This window comes from Aphis gossypii, chromosome 2, assembly GCF_020184175.1.
Source record: "Aphis gossypii isolate Hap1 chromosome 2, ASM2018417v2, whole genome shotgun sequence".
Lineage (NCBI taxonomy): Eukaryota > Metazoa > Arthropoda > Insecta > Hemiptera > Aphididae > Aphis > Aphis gossypii.
The window spans coordinates 48,364,143-48,379,593 of NC_065531.1; the positions used below are offsets into that span (position 1 = coordinate 48,364,143).

Below are 15,451 nucleotides of genomic sequence, written 5' to 3' on the forward strand. Positions count from 1 at the left end.
TTTTTTTTTATAAGAGTTTATAGTTCAAATTTTTACGAAATCTGTCGAAAACGCGAAAATTTGCAAGTAATTTTGAAGTTGAAAAATCATAAAATTTTTTTCTTTTATAACTAAGTTTTGAAAATTTGGTACAAGGTTCTCCATAAATTTTTCTTCAAATATCTGTAAAAAAAACTCTACCGGATTCAGACAAAAAAATTTTATGAGTGTTTGAAATTTAAATTTTTACAAAACCGCGCCAAAATAACGGTTTAGCCTCAAACGATTTTTGATATTTGTTATAATTCAAAAAGTATAAGTCGTAGATACTTGAAAATTTTACCAGTTATTAAGATTAGCGTTTTCTTTACGTGATTTAATTTTCAAAATATTTTGACTTTTTTTGAGCTATTTATAGACAACTGAAATTTTCAATTTTTCTGAAAATTGTTTTTTTATGTGTCGATAAAATCTTTTTGGCCCTATCAAAATACTTGAAAATTTAATGCAAAGTTCCTCATAAGTTATTATTATAGTGATTAAAAAATTATAAGAATACATAGGCACAATTTTTTTTTATTAGCATTTGAAGTTCAAATATTGACAAAAATTCGTCAAAACCATGAATATTTGCAAATTATTTTGTAGGTATATTTCATAAAAATTTTTGTATAAGTAGCTAAGAGTTGAAAATTTAATACAAGGTTTTTCATAAGTTTAACTTACAATTATTATAAAAGAACTTAAATTTTGTTGTATTCAGGCCATTAAAACATAAACCACCTTTTTCACCAACCACTAGAAATTATATCCTATAGGCTGACAAATCATCTTCGTTCAGAATCGTTTTTCGTATACAATGATAACTATCATTGGATTCAAATTTAACACTCCTATAATATATAATAATGATCCATACGGCACCTAATGTACAGCAGAGCGGTACTCACTTGCCCGCTTTTTTTTTGTTGTTTTTCTCAATTTTTTTGAAACTATTAGAAAATATATACTTTTAACATCCAACCAAGGGTTTTCATTTTGCCATCGGAAACCACCCCCGAAGTTGGAAATTGAAGCATTATTTCGACTAGTTATGCTGTACACAGACACAAAAAAAAACACACATCATTGTAAAATCAATACATTTATCACTTCGTTCAGAATCTAAAAATATATAGTTCAAATATTGGAAAACAATACTATACAATAGGATATAAAAATTTTGTTAATATGGAAAACTTAGGATTAAAAAAAATAAATACAAACAAAAAAATGTACGTCTATAATACACTTACGCTTCAATTTGTATAAAACTTAAAATTGTATTTTAAAACTTTAACTTCAAATAAAAAAAAAATATATTAACACATAACTGATATTTATTAACTTTGAATAACATAAGTTAATAAGTCATTTAACATAATAATATACAATTTAATATTTCAACATTAATCTTAAAAAATAATAGAAAAAAATAAATATCAAGTAATAAAGATGGATGAGCTGTATGTCTATGTAAGTAGGTATATCAACATTACAAAATATACATTTATCTTCTGGTCACTATATAAATAGAATACAAGGGGTGGATATAGTTTATATGAAGTAAGCAAAAGGTTTGTGATTGAATATCACAATATTCCGCACTATATAACTTCTGGCTACACAAAATACATAAAATACACTGCATTTAAGAGTTTAGAAGATCATAAATATATTTTTGTATCAAACTTTGTGACATTAAAGATAAAAATATGGTACAAAAATTGAATTTAATCCAATGTCAATTCAAACGTTTTTAATACCTTTACTCATATAATAACATGAATCAGAGCAGCAGTGTAATATACTGTAATACATTACACCCAAGTCCTAATAAATAGCACGTGTAGCTATTTCAGAGCGCAATGATTCGGAAAATATACACCACGAATCACGATAAAGTGTTGGGTTAAATTGATCTCAAGTGCGTATAAGTGGTATGTGTTTCATTCAGATAAGGGTTTGAAAATAAATAGGTAACATTATACATCACGAATAAAATACAGACCGTTGGGTTGGAAAACAATCATTATATTATGAAAGCAACTGGAAAATTTACACCTATCATTTGGGTATAAAAAGCCCTAGTCGAAGTCCATAGGAGAGTATTGTGACTTTAGAACACTGTTGTCGCTACACAAAATGAATAAGACGTAAGTTCGAGGATTAGGAGCAAAAAATATATTTTGCATTTCATATTCGTATTTTTTAACATTTCTTATACAATCTACAGTTTTGATTTATCTTAACACGATAACATTATTACTATATGTATACACATTTACGAGTATTTACAACTTGTATAAATATCGTTAAATTAATTAACACTTTCAATTGTTATATTTTTAGGATTCTATCAATCGTAGTTGGCGTCGTTTTCTTCTTGGCTCTTCCTGGCTCATATTCGAATGCAAACGTGTGCACGATTTCGGAAAATAATTTGTAAGTAATTTTTGACCAGTTATATTATTATTTAAAATTGATCATATTTACTAATCAATCATTGAAATCTATCAGTTTTGAGTTTATCCTATAAAAATAAAATTATTTCAAATGTACAGTATTAACTTAAAAATTTAAAGTACCTATTTAAGGAAATTAACATTAATATAACGTAAATTAAATTAAGTAAGCATCAGAACAGCTATTTTACTAAATTAAACCAGTGACAGTTTTTAAATTTTTTTCTAGGGGTCTGGTCTTTTGATATTATCATATAATATATTAACTATTAAGAAACATAGTTATATAAATCTATATAGGTACAGTAAAACTTCATTAATCCGGACTAATTGGTGGGGCTCTAGGTAGTCTGAATTAATGAAGGTCCGGATTAAATAAAATACTTAACCAAAAATCGTAAATTATAAATTTAAAAAAATTTTATTATACAAATTTTAGTCTAATTCATATATTTAACAATATTTAACATAAAAAATAGTAGGACTGTCAGCCTATATCACTAAGTATATTTTATGAAATGTTTATTAAATATTACTTATAAGAAAATTTATATTATTTTTGATATTACGAAAAATTTATTTAATTTTTTAACAGTTTAATTCAAAATTATACAGACACTTAATACTAGAAACATAGAAAATAATGTTCCTAGTATTAAGTTTGATCAGTAACGTATTTAGGGGGGGGGGGGAGGGGGGCTTGAGCCCCGGGCGGTAAAATTTTGGAGAGCATTATTTAGATTTAATACGGTACCTAGGTTATTTGGGTGATAAAAAAGTACCTTACCTGGGGCGAAAAATTCCCAAATACGTCTCTGAGTTTGATAAAGAGTAATTTACACTAATATTAAATCTAACAACATAAGACCTTGCTGAATATTCTGATGAACGTAAATATTGAAGTATGCTAAGTTGCACGAGGGTTAGAAAGGTAAATAAATAATACGTTCTTTGCACTAAGGTGTTTTTTGAATTGCCACAAAATAATTAAAATCAACTAAGAAAAGTGCACCAATAAATAATCATGTTATAATATATTTACAGTAATGTTTATCGAAAAATATCAAACAAGGAATTGGTGACGATTTCAAACGAGACCGATCAATGTAAATTTAATCCTACAGACAACTATTACATTAGAGATACGTACAGGACTAGAAATTTGAACATACGATCTGAGAGACGTAGGATTATTGTGGACGGTAAAGAACAAGAGCGCAGAGTTTGGGTTAGAATTGACGATAAAAGAAAGGGCAGATTGACAAGATCGGAATCATTGCCTAATATCCGTCGCGAACGAATTCGAAATGCAAGAGAGAGAGATAATGACATAAGAGGTATTCTTCCCCAACGAGCTTTGGAACGGAATGGTAGAAAGATTTTGGAACATCGTTCTGATGAAAGAATTTTTAGACGCGAAGTAAGAGATAGACAACACGATGTGCAAATAAACCGAGATAACATAGACAGAAGAAGCAGGACAGTGCACACCAGACAGGTAGGTACTCGAAAATATTTATACAGAAGTAATAAATAAATTTAAAATATATATCAATATATGTTTATAGAATGGTATGGTTGCCATTAAAGACAAAGACGAAGCGTCTTCGTGGTAAATATATCTATTAATATTAGAATATTATATTATATCATAATGAAACGTACAAATTTTTTAGGCCATTCTCAAATTTTGTTCAATCAGCAATTGGTGTTCTCGGACTTTACTATTTTGGGATGCACAGTAAAAACATTAAGTAATCAGGATTACTAATTAAAAGAATATGTTAGTGAACACTTAGTATAAGTATTATGAAAAATTTATCAACAATATTAATGAAATAATGAATATATGATTACATTTTTCTTCTAGAACAATTATATTTGTGTTTTAATTTTTGAACCTATTATCAACTATATCTTATTGGTATTACCTATATTATATAAGAAAACAATGTTTAACATAATTTATTGTTTTGCAAAAACTAAATTTACTTATTTAGCAATTGGAATAAAGATTTTAAAAATATTATAATTTATAATCAATAAATATATATTATGCTTATGTCTATGAATACTGAATAGTAAATGCAATAATAGGATATTGAGTTTAAAAACATAATTTCTTACTTGATCATACTCCATCTTTGAATGTGTTCACAACTCATCTGTTCACACAAAATGTAAAAATTCTTTTTTAAATGATTGTCAAGTCAACATGGTATTGATATATTTATAAATATTATATTTTTCTATTAATATTTTTAAATTTATAAACATTATCAAGTATTGTTTCTATTTGATCAAGATAATTGTGTATTTGTTTATTTTTTTCTGATAGTTTTATATTGCACTGAATATGTGATTGTCCTATTTCTTCAAGGAGATTACCAATTATAATATGTAACTGTGATTCTCTAGTCATATTGCGTTCAATTAGTTCATTTAATTGGAAATCGTAACTTTTTAATGTCTCTTCGATCTAAAACAAAAAATAAAAATAATAGCAATGATTATTTTTTCCTAAACATAGGTTATTCAATTATATCTTAAGTATAAAATATCAACTACATATTTAGTAAATGTTCAATTATTTAGGTACCTATATCATCTATTTTTTTGTAGATGGGGAAGTTACTAAACTATTAACAACACATACAAATTTAATAAACTATTAATACATCTAATATGATATTTTATGTCATAAATCATAATAAACTGTAAACAGTATAATAATACTTTTCAGGTTCTTTAGTTTTGAGCTTAACATTTAATTAACTATTAAGTATGAAAAATCATTAATGATATTACATATTTAAATTACTTACATTTTTTTTCAAAAAACATTCACAATACTGACTTAATTGCTGATAGCGTTTTTCCAAATTGTGAATTTCTTGTTCTTTGATTATAAGATTTTTTTCAAGCTCGTTATTTTTTAACTGAAAAAAATCGATAAAGTATAAAAAATAAATAAATATTATATTATAATATGACGTTTCATTTACTTTATAATATTTTAATTCTTCTTCCATTTTTAATTTATTAATTTGGTCCTGTGTTTTACTATTATTAGCAAATTTATCATGTCTGTTACACATAATTTGTAGCCGATTGTGATTTTCCAACATAGATGAACTTACTTCAAAATGAGATTTTATAAACTTTATGTCAGGATCAATAATCTAAGACATATATAAATAATAAATATTTAGTTTAATAAAAGTGTACACAAAACAGATATAATAATGTTTTATTATATAATACATTTAAATATTTTAGGAATTAGGTTCTAATGATTTTAGAAGCTAAAAAACTTTAAAAAATATATGTTAAGTTTAGAAAATGCTTAAAATTATACATATTATGTAAAAATTTCAATTCTACAAATGGATTTTTTTTTTCAATTTGCTTTCAAGTGTAGGTACTTCCTTTTTACTGCTATTGTTTGATAGTTGTTTTCCAATTACATATTAGGAAACATTATTACATATTATTTATTTTATTGTACTGATAATTGCATTAATATTTTTGGTCCATAAACTTCAAAAAGGAACAAGATCAAATTTAATACCAAAACTCATAATTAAAATTGAAAATTGTAGCAAATTCTCTGCTTCAAAATAAAATGATATATTACAGGTACAAAACACATACATTTTGTTTAACCTAAGCATTTTTAGTTGTACTTGAGATGTAAAAATAAATTATTAATGTAAACCTATAAATTATTATAAACTATTAGTTGTAGTTTTTCGATTTGATATATGTTTTCACACAATATTGATATTTGATATTATAGAAACAATTTTGTATTTAAAAATTAAATCAACACAATTAAAATACAAATGATCAGACTCCGAGGAGTAAAAAAATAAAATAATTTATTTCTATGGTTTAATGTCATTTTAAGTTTTGATATTAAGTATTAATCAGTTAATTTATTATTAATTAATTAAAAATAATAATAATAATTTTAAATCTTATATTATTTTATTTCAATTATAAATAAAAAGAGAAAAAATAGGTAACTGCTCTATTGTGCAGTAAGTGTTGAATTTCCCTTGTCAATATTAATTGAGTAATGAGTTACTGAAAAGTATGAGTTCAATTTGAATTTAATGATTAATCATTATATGTGAAAAAGGACTTTTAACAAAAATGTTTTGCTATAATACTTAGTACCTATAATTTATGATATATTTTTAATATTATCATTAAGAGGACATTACATCTACATGTGTTGTTTCCATTTTACGAACATAAAACACAGTGAATTTGTATTCAGCAGAAAAGCTAACAGCATAAAATTGATTTCTCTGAATGCAAATTTGCTGTGTTTAAATGTTTTACATTCGTAAGATTGAATCACAGATACAACATATTATGCGGGATCATAAACATCTTTTTAAGGTAATTTTTTATTATTCATATAACGGTAAATTCATATAATTATTACCAAAAACATTGCATTATTTGTATTATTAATATTTATTATTATAATAATTTATATACATAAATATTTTATATATTAATATTATTAACTTCTGAGTCAATAAAATATGATAATACACATGAAAGTTTCAAATCTCACAAAAATATTTTTGAATTAGGTACAACAAAATAATTTATGATGTATTCTTAATTTGAATATAAAATGCTTATTAAAAAAATGTTTTATACATTAATTTTTAGATTTTTCAGTTTCAGCAAGTATTAATTTTGACCTAAAACCTTGTACTTTATTTTTAAACTTTAGCTTTCTAAATAAATTGAACATCTTTATAAATTAATTTACAAATTTTCATAATTTTGATGAATTTTGTTATTGTATTAAAATAGTTTAAAATTTTTTAAGATAAGTAGCAGAAAAAAGTGACTTTCAATTTTAAAGGTGATTTTAGATAGCAAATTGGATCTAATTTGAACTTTATAAAGGTCAAAATTAAATTTTCTAGTACTTTTTTTATAATTGGGAAAATATACAAAAAAAAATAAGGAAAAATGGGGATTTTTACACAAATCCAATATTATTAATAAAATAATTGTTTTGTAACTATGGTTACTAAAATATAGACAGTCTTCTATATATATATTCTGTATTGTTTTTGATCAAATGCAATGTAGCCATTGAATTAAATTTAACAAAATCCATTATAGTGATTTACTCAATGAAAAGTTCTTCTTGAACCTAATGTACAACAAAGCGGTACTTGCTTACAATTTTTTAATACTTTTAAACAGGTATAATAACAACGTATGAGGAACCTTGTATAACATTTGCAAGTTTATTGACAGAGTAAATATTTTTCTATAAATATTAAAAGAAAAAAAAATCAAAAATCAAAAAAGTTTATAACTAGCTTAAAATATTTCAAAATTTATAACATGTATGGAAAATATAAAAATAAAATTTAATGAAAATTTCAAGTATCTAGACTACAGTTATTAGTTTTGGAATTATACCCTAAAAGAAAATTGTTTTTATTAAAAACTAGTTATCTGTCAAAATTCCAGTTTTTCCCTTCTTTTTTTTTTATTTTGGGAATTTTAAATTTTGACCCAAAAGTACCAACTAGATCAGTAGGGTTACTTTTATACCATTCAAGTTATCGAAGTTAAAAATTAAAGAACTTTTCTACAAGATATTGTATAATCATACACACACTGACAAAATACATCATTATAAAATTAATACATTAATATTGCACTGCTCAGATTTTAAACTAAAAATTATTTATACATATGTATATTCTATTTATATACATGTTCAAATTTTGAATACACTAGGTAGTACACTTTGTTATGCATTCAGTAGACAGTAGTTAACATTCACCTCGAAGGCTCGAAATATTACAAATTATACTTCACCTTGACTAATGACCTACATAATAAAAGAAATGAATATATTACTATATTATATTATTAAACATCAATTTATATACACAAAGTATTCCAAATCAATAAATTACAAACATTAGTATGTACAGTGGACATCTGGTTTCTTGGAATGTGGTTTATTAACTGGTTATAGGGGTTATTGACACAGTCAACTGTCAACATATTATATTTTTAACCTTTTGTTATTCTAATATATAAATAATTGGTAATATATTACATATAATTTGTTTAAGTAAAAAAATGATCTCATCAATGTTGTATTTAAAAATGTTTAATTTTAATTACAAAATAAATTTCAATACTAGTAAAATATAAAAACAAATAACACTATTCACCCTAAAATATTTACATTTCTTATAAATATTAATTATTTTTTAGTTTATTATTAAGTTTTCTCTTAACAATTATTAAAAATTAGAAATTATTTCATTTACAATTTTTTTTTTTTTTCATTAAATTAATACAAGCCATTATATTGATTCAATTAAATTGATTAAATGCAATTGTTACTAATAGCTGTTAGTATGAAAAGATCTATTGTAGATATTACAAACATAATTTTATATTATTTTAGTCATTAAAATACAATGGCAATATATGGTTTACAACAAAAAGATTTAAAATATTCTATTCATGTTTATGTCGGAAGGTAGAAAATTTGGTCAATAACCAATGGTATTAATAAAATATCAAATAGGTGTGGCTTGGATTGGGATCATAGTACAGTACCGGTTTCTGTATACATTAAAGAGTTCCCTGTGGTCAAGAATTAATTTAGTTTATCCTCATTTAGTTGTTCGAAATGGATGGTTGTTACAGAGTGCTTTACTGTGTGATTACACTTTTAGCTTTAGCAACATTAACAATATGTTTAGAGAATAATGATCAACATCGAGATGTAGAAGAAAAAATAACTTATAATGGAGACCAAGTACTTAGAGTTGAAACAGTGAACTCTAAGCAAAGGAAAAAAATCAAGGAACTAGAAAATCAAGGATGTAAGTAAATATAATTTTTCATTAATAAATAATTGAATTAATTTAAATACATTTTTCAGTGATTGAAAAATGGTTTACCAATACTACATCAGTAGATATAATGGTAAAAAAAGACAATTCAGAAATTGTAAAAAACACACTGAAAAATGGATCATTATTATTTGATGTTTTTATTGATGACATACAAAGAGCAATCAATGAAGAAAATCCTCCAATAAATGAAGATGAATCAGAATTATCTGGAAGACAAGGTTGAAATTTATAAATAAATAATAACTATGCTGTTAAAATATAAGTTAATATAATATTAATTTGTATTTTATAAATGTACAAAGAAATAAGTTAAATTAAAAATGATTTTAGGACATAATTTGACATTTGAACGTTACCATAAGATACATGATATAAATAAATATATTGATTACTTATCTCAAGAATATCCAGATATAGTAGAAATTGAAACTATCGGTAAATCATATGAGAATGTCCCATTAAGAGTGATACGAATTAAGCCAGATCAAAATGCAACTGATGTAAAAGCTATATGGATTGATGGAGGAATACATGCTCGAGAATGGATTGCAGTGTCTTCAGTGTTATATTTAATAAATGAATTGGTATATAACAGAGATTCATTGGAATCTCATATGAAAAATATTGAATTTCACATAATACCAATTTTAAATCCTGATGGGTCAGTATTCATAATATAACTATATAATTTAACAAAAAATAAATATATTATTATTATTTAGTTACAAATATTCACATGAAAAGGAACGCCTATGGCGTAAAAACCGAAACAAGCAATCGGCGAATTCGTGTATAGGAGCAGATTTGAATCGTAACTGGGATTATCACTGGGGAGAGACTGGTGCTAGTAAATACTCATGTGCAGAAATATACAGAGGAGTAAAAGCTAGTTCTGAACGTGAAACCCAAGCAGTGGTTCAGTATATTATGAAAAATCCAAATAAATTTAAAGTATGTAGAATATTTTTGATTTTTAAATAATTATAGTTATAACTAAACTTAACTTTTAGACTAAATATACACATTGTTTAGGGATTTCTGACATTCCATAGTTATGGACAATACATCTTATATCCATGGGGCTATGCCAAACGGGTACCATCAGATCACAAAGAAGTACATCGTGTAGGCCAGGCTATGGCTACAGCTATCAAAAAGGCTACATCAAATGAGTATACTGTCGGAAACAGTGCAACACTTTTATACCCAGCAGCAGGTACATGAAATTTAATAAATACTATTTATAGTTTTGGGTTTAAAGATAACACCATCCATTAAATGTCTATAAAAGTGAAATGATTACACTTATGTACATACATTACCATATAAACCATATATACCTATTTAATTTTGAGTATGGTATAATAAAACATAGAAAAACACATCAGTTACCAACCCATGTGAAAAAATATTAGATATAAACTTAACTAGTTAGAAATTTGTATAAAAATAGTGAAGATTTTATAAGAATCAAATAATATATCTATTATTTCAGTAATACAAGTTTCTTATTAGTAGATATAGTATGCACTTATAATAAGTTTCTTAATAAATACAATACAATTCACTTTTAAAACATTTTAGGTGCATCTGATGATTGGGCTAAAGGAGTTGCAAAAATTAAATATGCATACACTGTAGAATTGAAAGATACAGGAAAATATGGATTCATCTTACCACCATCTGAAATATTATCTACTGGAAAAGAAGCATTTGTAGCAGTCTCAACACTAGCTAATGAAATAAGTTCAGAAAAGTAATAATGTGTAAAATTATAAGCTTACTTTTAGCTCAGCTGTACATTTTTTCAAGGATGAAGAATGAATATTATGGTTTTTTCTTTCCTCTTCTTTAATATGCTTATTTATAATTAATTTTCCTATAAATATAATTAATATTTATTAGTTAAATTTTTATTTATTTTATACCTTAAAATTATACAAATATTCATAACTCTAAGACCTAAATAAGACACAAGTTGATAGTTGTCTTGTAATGTTTGTCTGTATTGTATTCTATTTCCCTACTAATTAATCTTCTACCTGAATTTTAATACTTTTATATTTATATGATAATACATTTATTATGTTACATTTTTTTATAGTTCATGAATGATTAATTGGCAACAAATTTTTTTTTAAAATTATTTTTCTAATAAAAATACATGAAAAAAAGTACAATAGAAAATGGATATCAAAATCAAACTATACAGTATACCAATAATTTGTAAACAATGTATAACTAATTAAATAGCTTAAATATTGGTACTAGCTAACAAAAGCAAATGTGTTGAAAGAAATTAATAAAATCCAAACATTTATAATTATAATATACTGAAATAAATAAGTTATTTGATATCTCATAATTTAAATAATATAAAAACAAAAATATAATATGTTTTATATTAAATTGAATAAAAATTTATTTTAAATAATTATGTATTATGGAGATCTTTAAAACAGTTATGATTTACAAAAAAATAAATTAGGATAAAATTGGATTTTTGAAAGAAAAAAAAACGGTTAATGATAAGATCCAACAACATTAGGTTTCTCAACATAGTTAATTATATCTTTTAAACAAGGCATGTCAAACTCAAAGTATCAAGTGGGCAAAATATATTGAATAGTTTACTACAAGAGCCACACATAAAAATATAATGAAAAAAAAATATTTCATATAACATTTATTTATTTTATTCTTTACAAAAACAGCAGATACAAAAAGGAAAAAAAATTTGAAAAAACAACTACCTACAAAAAAAAATTACACCAATATTAAAAAAAAACATTTTATTAATATTTAAGAGTTAGGTTTTATTTAAATAAATAATAAAAAAAAAATTAATTCTTTTTGGACTATATTTGACTAACCCTTTTCTCTCACCAACTTTTTAATTTCACGAGAAAATATTTTATACTATAATTTTATATTTTATACTGAATTTAGATGTGTGTAAATTAATCTGGATCTATCCATTCTATCCGATCTAACGGGTGATTAATTACTGATAAATGATAATCAATGAAAATAGTTGCTCACAATCTCACATTGATAAGTACTACTAAACATAGAAATAATTTTACATGCAAATACACGAATTTCTACATAGTGTACTGGTACAAATTTGTAAAAATCACCTCATTGAATTTGGTTTTTTTTTAATTTGAACCATTTTAAATTTTGATATTTTAATTATGTTAGGTTATTATAACTAATGTTTTATTTTATTTCTATTTTTTTTTTTGCCCATTAATATTGGTAGCTATGGGCCGCAAAAAAACTGAGCTAAAGGCCACATGTTTGACATGCCTGTTTTAAACCATACTTTTTAATAGTATATTTTTAACACAAACCATAAGTTTTTGATGTTTTCGAACGTTTCTCTGGAATTGAAATACTTGGAGAATTATTTTTTAAATTAAAAATAACTTTTTTTGTATCATTCCTTTTAAACTGAGGCTGCGCTAATATAATTTTAGTATCATTTGGTATACTTTTACAGTCCTTTGATGATTTAACTTTATTTGTATTTGAATATGTTTGGAAAAAAGGAAGTGTTTCACCAATTATTTTATCAGCTTCAATCAACAAATCATCAATATTTTTACCTGCAGAATCTCCTGAAATCATTAAAAGTATAACATAAAAAATGAAGTAGTGTAATATTAAATTTACCATGAAAATCAAAATTCTAGATTAACTTATTTTTTATCAATTAATATTATTATTTACTAAACATACCTTGTTAAATTTATTTTTTAGGAATTTTATTAATTCTTGATAGTTAATTTGTTAATAAAATTTAAATAAATCTATTAAACTTAAAAACCTAATAAAAATTAAAAAGATAGTAATTGACAAATATTATTACTACTTATACATAAATATGATACCATAAACGCCCAATTATTAGGTAAGGCCAGGATCATAATATGCGTTTTGTCGGTTCGACCGCAATATGTTGTGATTGCGTACTTACGGTTTAATACGGTTCTGCAAATCGGTCTAGTTTGGCCTTGATAATGTATTTTATATTTAAACCTATTTTATTTTGAATGTTGCGATTTGGCTACTGTTGATTGGCAACTGAAAAAACGCGTAGTGTGATCCTGGCCTAAAGCAAGGTTTTACTAATTAATGCTAGGATTTAAATCGTAATTTGTAACTGTTAAGCTGTAATAATTTTATATTGATAACTTTAATAAGAAAAAAAAATGGTAGGATTTACTGTTTATACTCCGTAAATACTGAAAATTATAATTTTATTTGGACTTTTACTAAGTACGTTGTGTATATCTTATGATGTACAAATAGTGTTAGTAAAAGCTGATTATTTTTACATAATATATTTAAGTATTTTTAGCACACTTGCAATTAAGCGATTATTTATGTTATCGCTCAGATATATGGTCTTATTAGGTTCCTCTTTCTGTTTGGATTTTATGTATTAGTATCCTAAATTACATTATTGTATGTGTTGTGCACTTGTGCACATAATGTTTGTTTTGAATTGTGATTAACTAATATAATTTTTTAATTTATTGATATTATTTTATTTCATTTAATTTAAATATGACTAATATTGAAAAGTTTTATGAGATTTTAAATCCAATAATGAAAAATAAGGATTCTAGTAGTATATTTTGTTTGATACGTGTAATTTATAATATTTATTTATAAAAAATAAAGGAAGCAAAAACAATCGTTGTCAAAAAATCAATCTATTATTGGAAATTAAAATGATTTGATGATCTTTGCATTGGGAATGAAGGTAAACTCATTTATCCAGTGAAAGAAATTTAATATTAGGTAAGTATATAATGACACATTGTTTGATACACACACAGCTCATATTGCAATAGTCTATAATATTAGAGATTGAATAAATGATATGCTAAAAAAAAAATATAAAAATATGAAAGTTATAAATTTATACTTGAAAATAATATCTGAAGCATGTCAAAAAATCACTCATCAAATCAATATTACATAATAAAATGAATTTCTGGTGTCAAATTTATTTGACTAACAAGTAATCAAACCTGAATAATGATTTTAAATACATCATGGTGTATCAAGAATACCAGATCAAATTTATTATTATATGGTCTCTGCAATGTAAACATGCGGATGATATTGTATAAATAAACTTTAAGATACATTCACCCTCTCTAGGGTGTCTAGTATAATACTGCAAAGCTTGTCACAGTCTATAGAGCTAATCAGTATATTGTTGTACGTTACATCGTTAAGTTATTGATACATAATATGTCGTTCAGTTTGTTATAGTTTTTGTTCAAACATTTTTTTTAAATGTCAGGAAAACGGGAAGATTGATCAATAAAAGAAATAAAAGATTAATCATAAGTTAAAAAATGTACACAAAAGAAACTTCTCAGCCTACTTTGAACAAAATTTAAAAAAAAAGGTGTAAGCAACTTGTTGAATATGAAGTATTAAATTTGTACTACATAATATGTAGTTATATTATTATATATATCACATACATTAAAACATGAATGAGTTTTCAATTCAGGCTAATATAAATATGAAATTAGAAGACATTCCAGTTCAATCTAAAATTGATAGTTTCTTTTCTTTTTTTTAAGTGTATGTATAATTATTGTATACAATTAACCAGTTAATAGAATCAAAACAACCTCTAACAATATCCAATGTTATCACTTTCAATAGAATTTATTGTATTATGTTCACTAAAATAAGCAATTTTGTATTTAATATTACTAAAGTATTTTATATAAATGTATAATTATTGAAAAATTTGAGAAGTTACCTATAATGTCTTGGATATTACAGTCCTCTCTACCAGATACTAACAATTTTTCCATCTCTGAAATTAATGAATCCACATTGCACATTATAAAAAAAAAATTCAACTAATGACTTACTAATAGGTAATGCAAAAGATTTAATTTAAATTTAAAAATACAATTAATAATCAAATTATAGAAATATCAAATAAGATCATACTGTAATAATGATTATTGATAGTAGGTAAATTTAAAATTATATGAT

General features: G+C 24.2%; 3 protein-coding genes across 3 annotated transcripts; 2 read left to right on the forward strand and 1 right to left on the reverse strand.

Moving 5' to 3' along the window:
• Positions 1–1,336: 1,336 nt before the first annotated feature.
• Positions 1,337–15,418, reverse strand: LOC114120426 (interaptin-like). The gene is made up of 7 exons (XM_027982327.2): positions 15,210–15,418; positions 12,769–13,035; positions 11,197–11,291; positions 5,489–5,665; positions 5,309–5,422; positions 4,611–4,962; positions 1,337–2,551 (listed from the first exon to the last, which is right to left on the reverse strand). Exons 1-6 carry the CDS (start codon positions 15,292–15,294, stop codon positions 4,723–4,725), a joined length of 978 nt encoding a protein of 325 aa, XP_027838128.2. The 5' UTR covers positions 15,295–15,418; the 3' UTR covers positions 1,337–2,551; positions 4,611–4,722.
• LOC114120427 (uncharacterized) lies at positions 2,063–4,361 on the forward strand. The gene is made up of 5 exons (XM_027982328.2): positions 2,063–2,174; positions 2,371–2,463; positions 3,528–3,981; positions 4,052–4,095; positions 4,160–4,361. Exons 1-5 carry the CDS (start codon positions 2,164–2,166, stop codon positions 4,239–4,241), a joined length of 684 nt encoding a protein of 227 aa, XP_027838129.2. The 5' UTR covers positions 2,063–2,163; the 3' UTR covers positions 4,242–4,361.
• On the forward strand, positions 8,847–11,322 carry LOC114120425 (carboxypeptidase B-like). The gene is made up of 6 exons (XM_027982326.2): positions 8,847–9,379; positions 9,439–9,630; positions 9,743–10,073; positions 10,135–10,363; positions 10,445–10,628; positions 10,997–11,322. Exons 1-6 carry the CDS (start codon positions 9,184–9,186, stop codon positions 11,170–11,172), a joined length of 1,308 nt encoding a protein of 435 aa, XP_027838127.1. The 5' UTR covers positions 8,847–9,183; the 3' UTR covers positions 11,173–11,322.
• Positions 15,419–15,451: the final 33 nt, after the last annotated feature.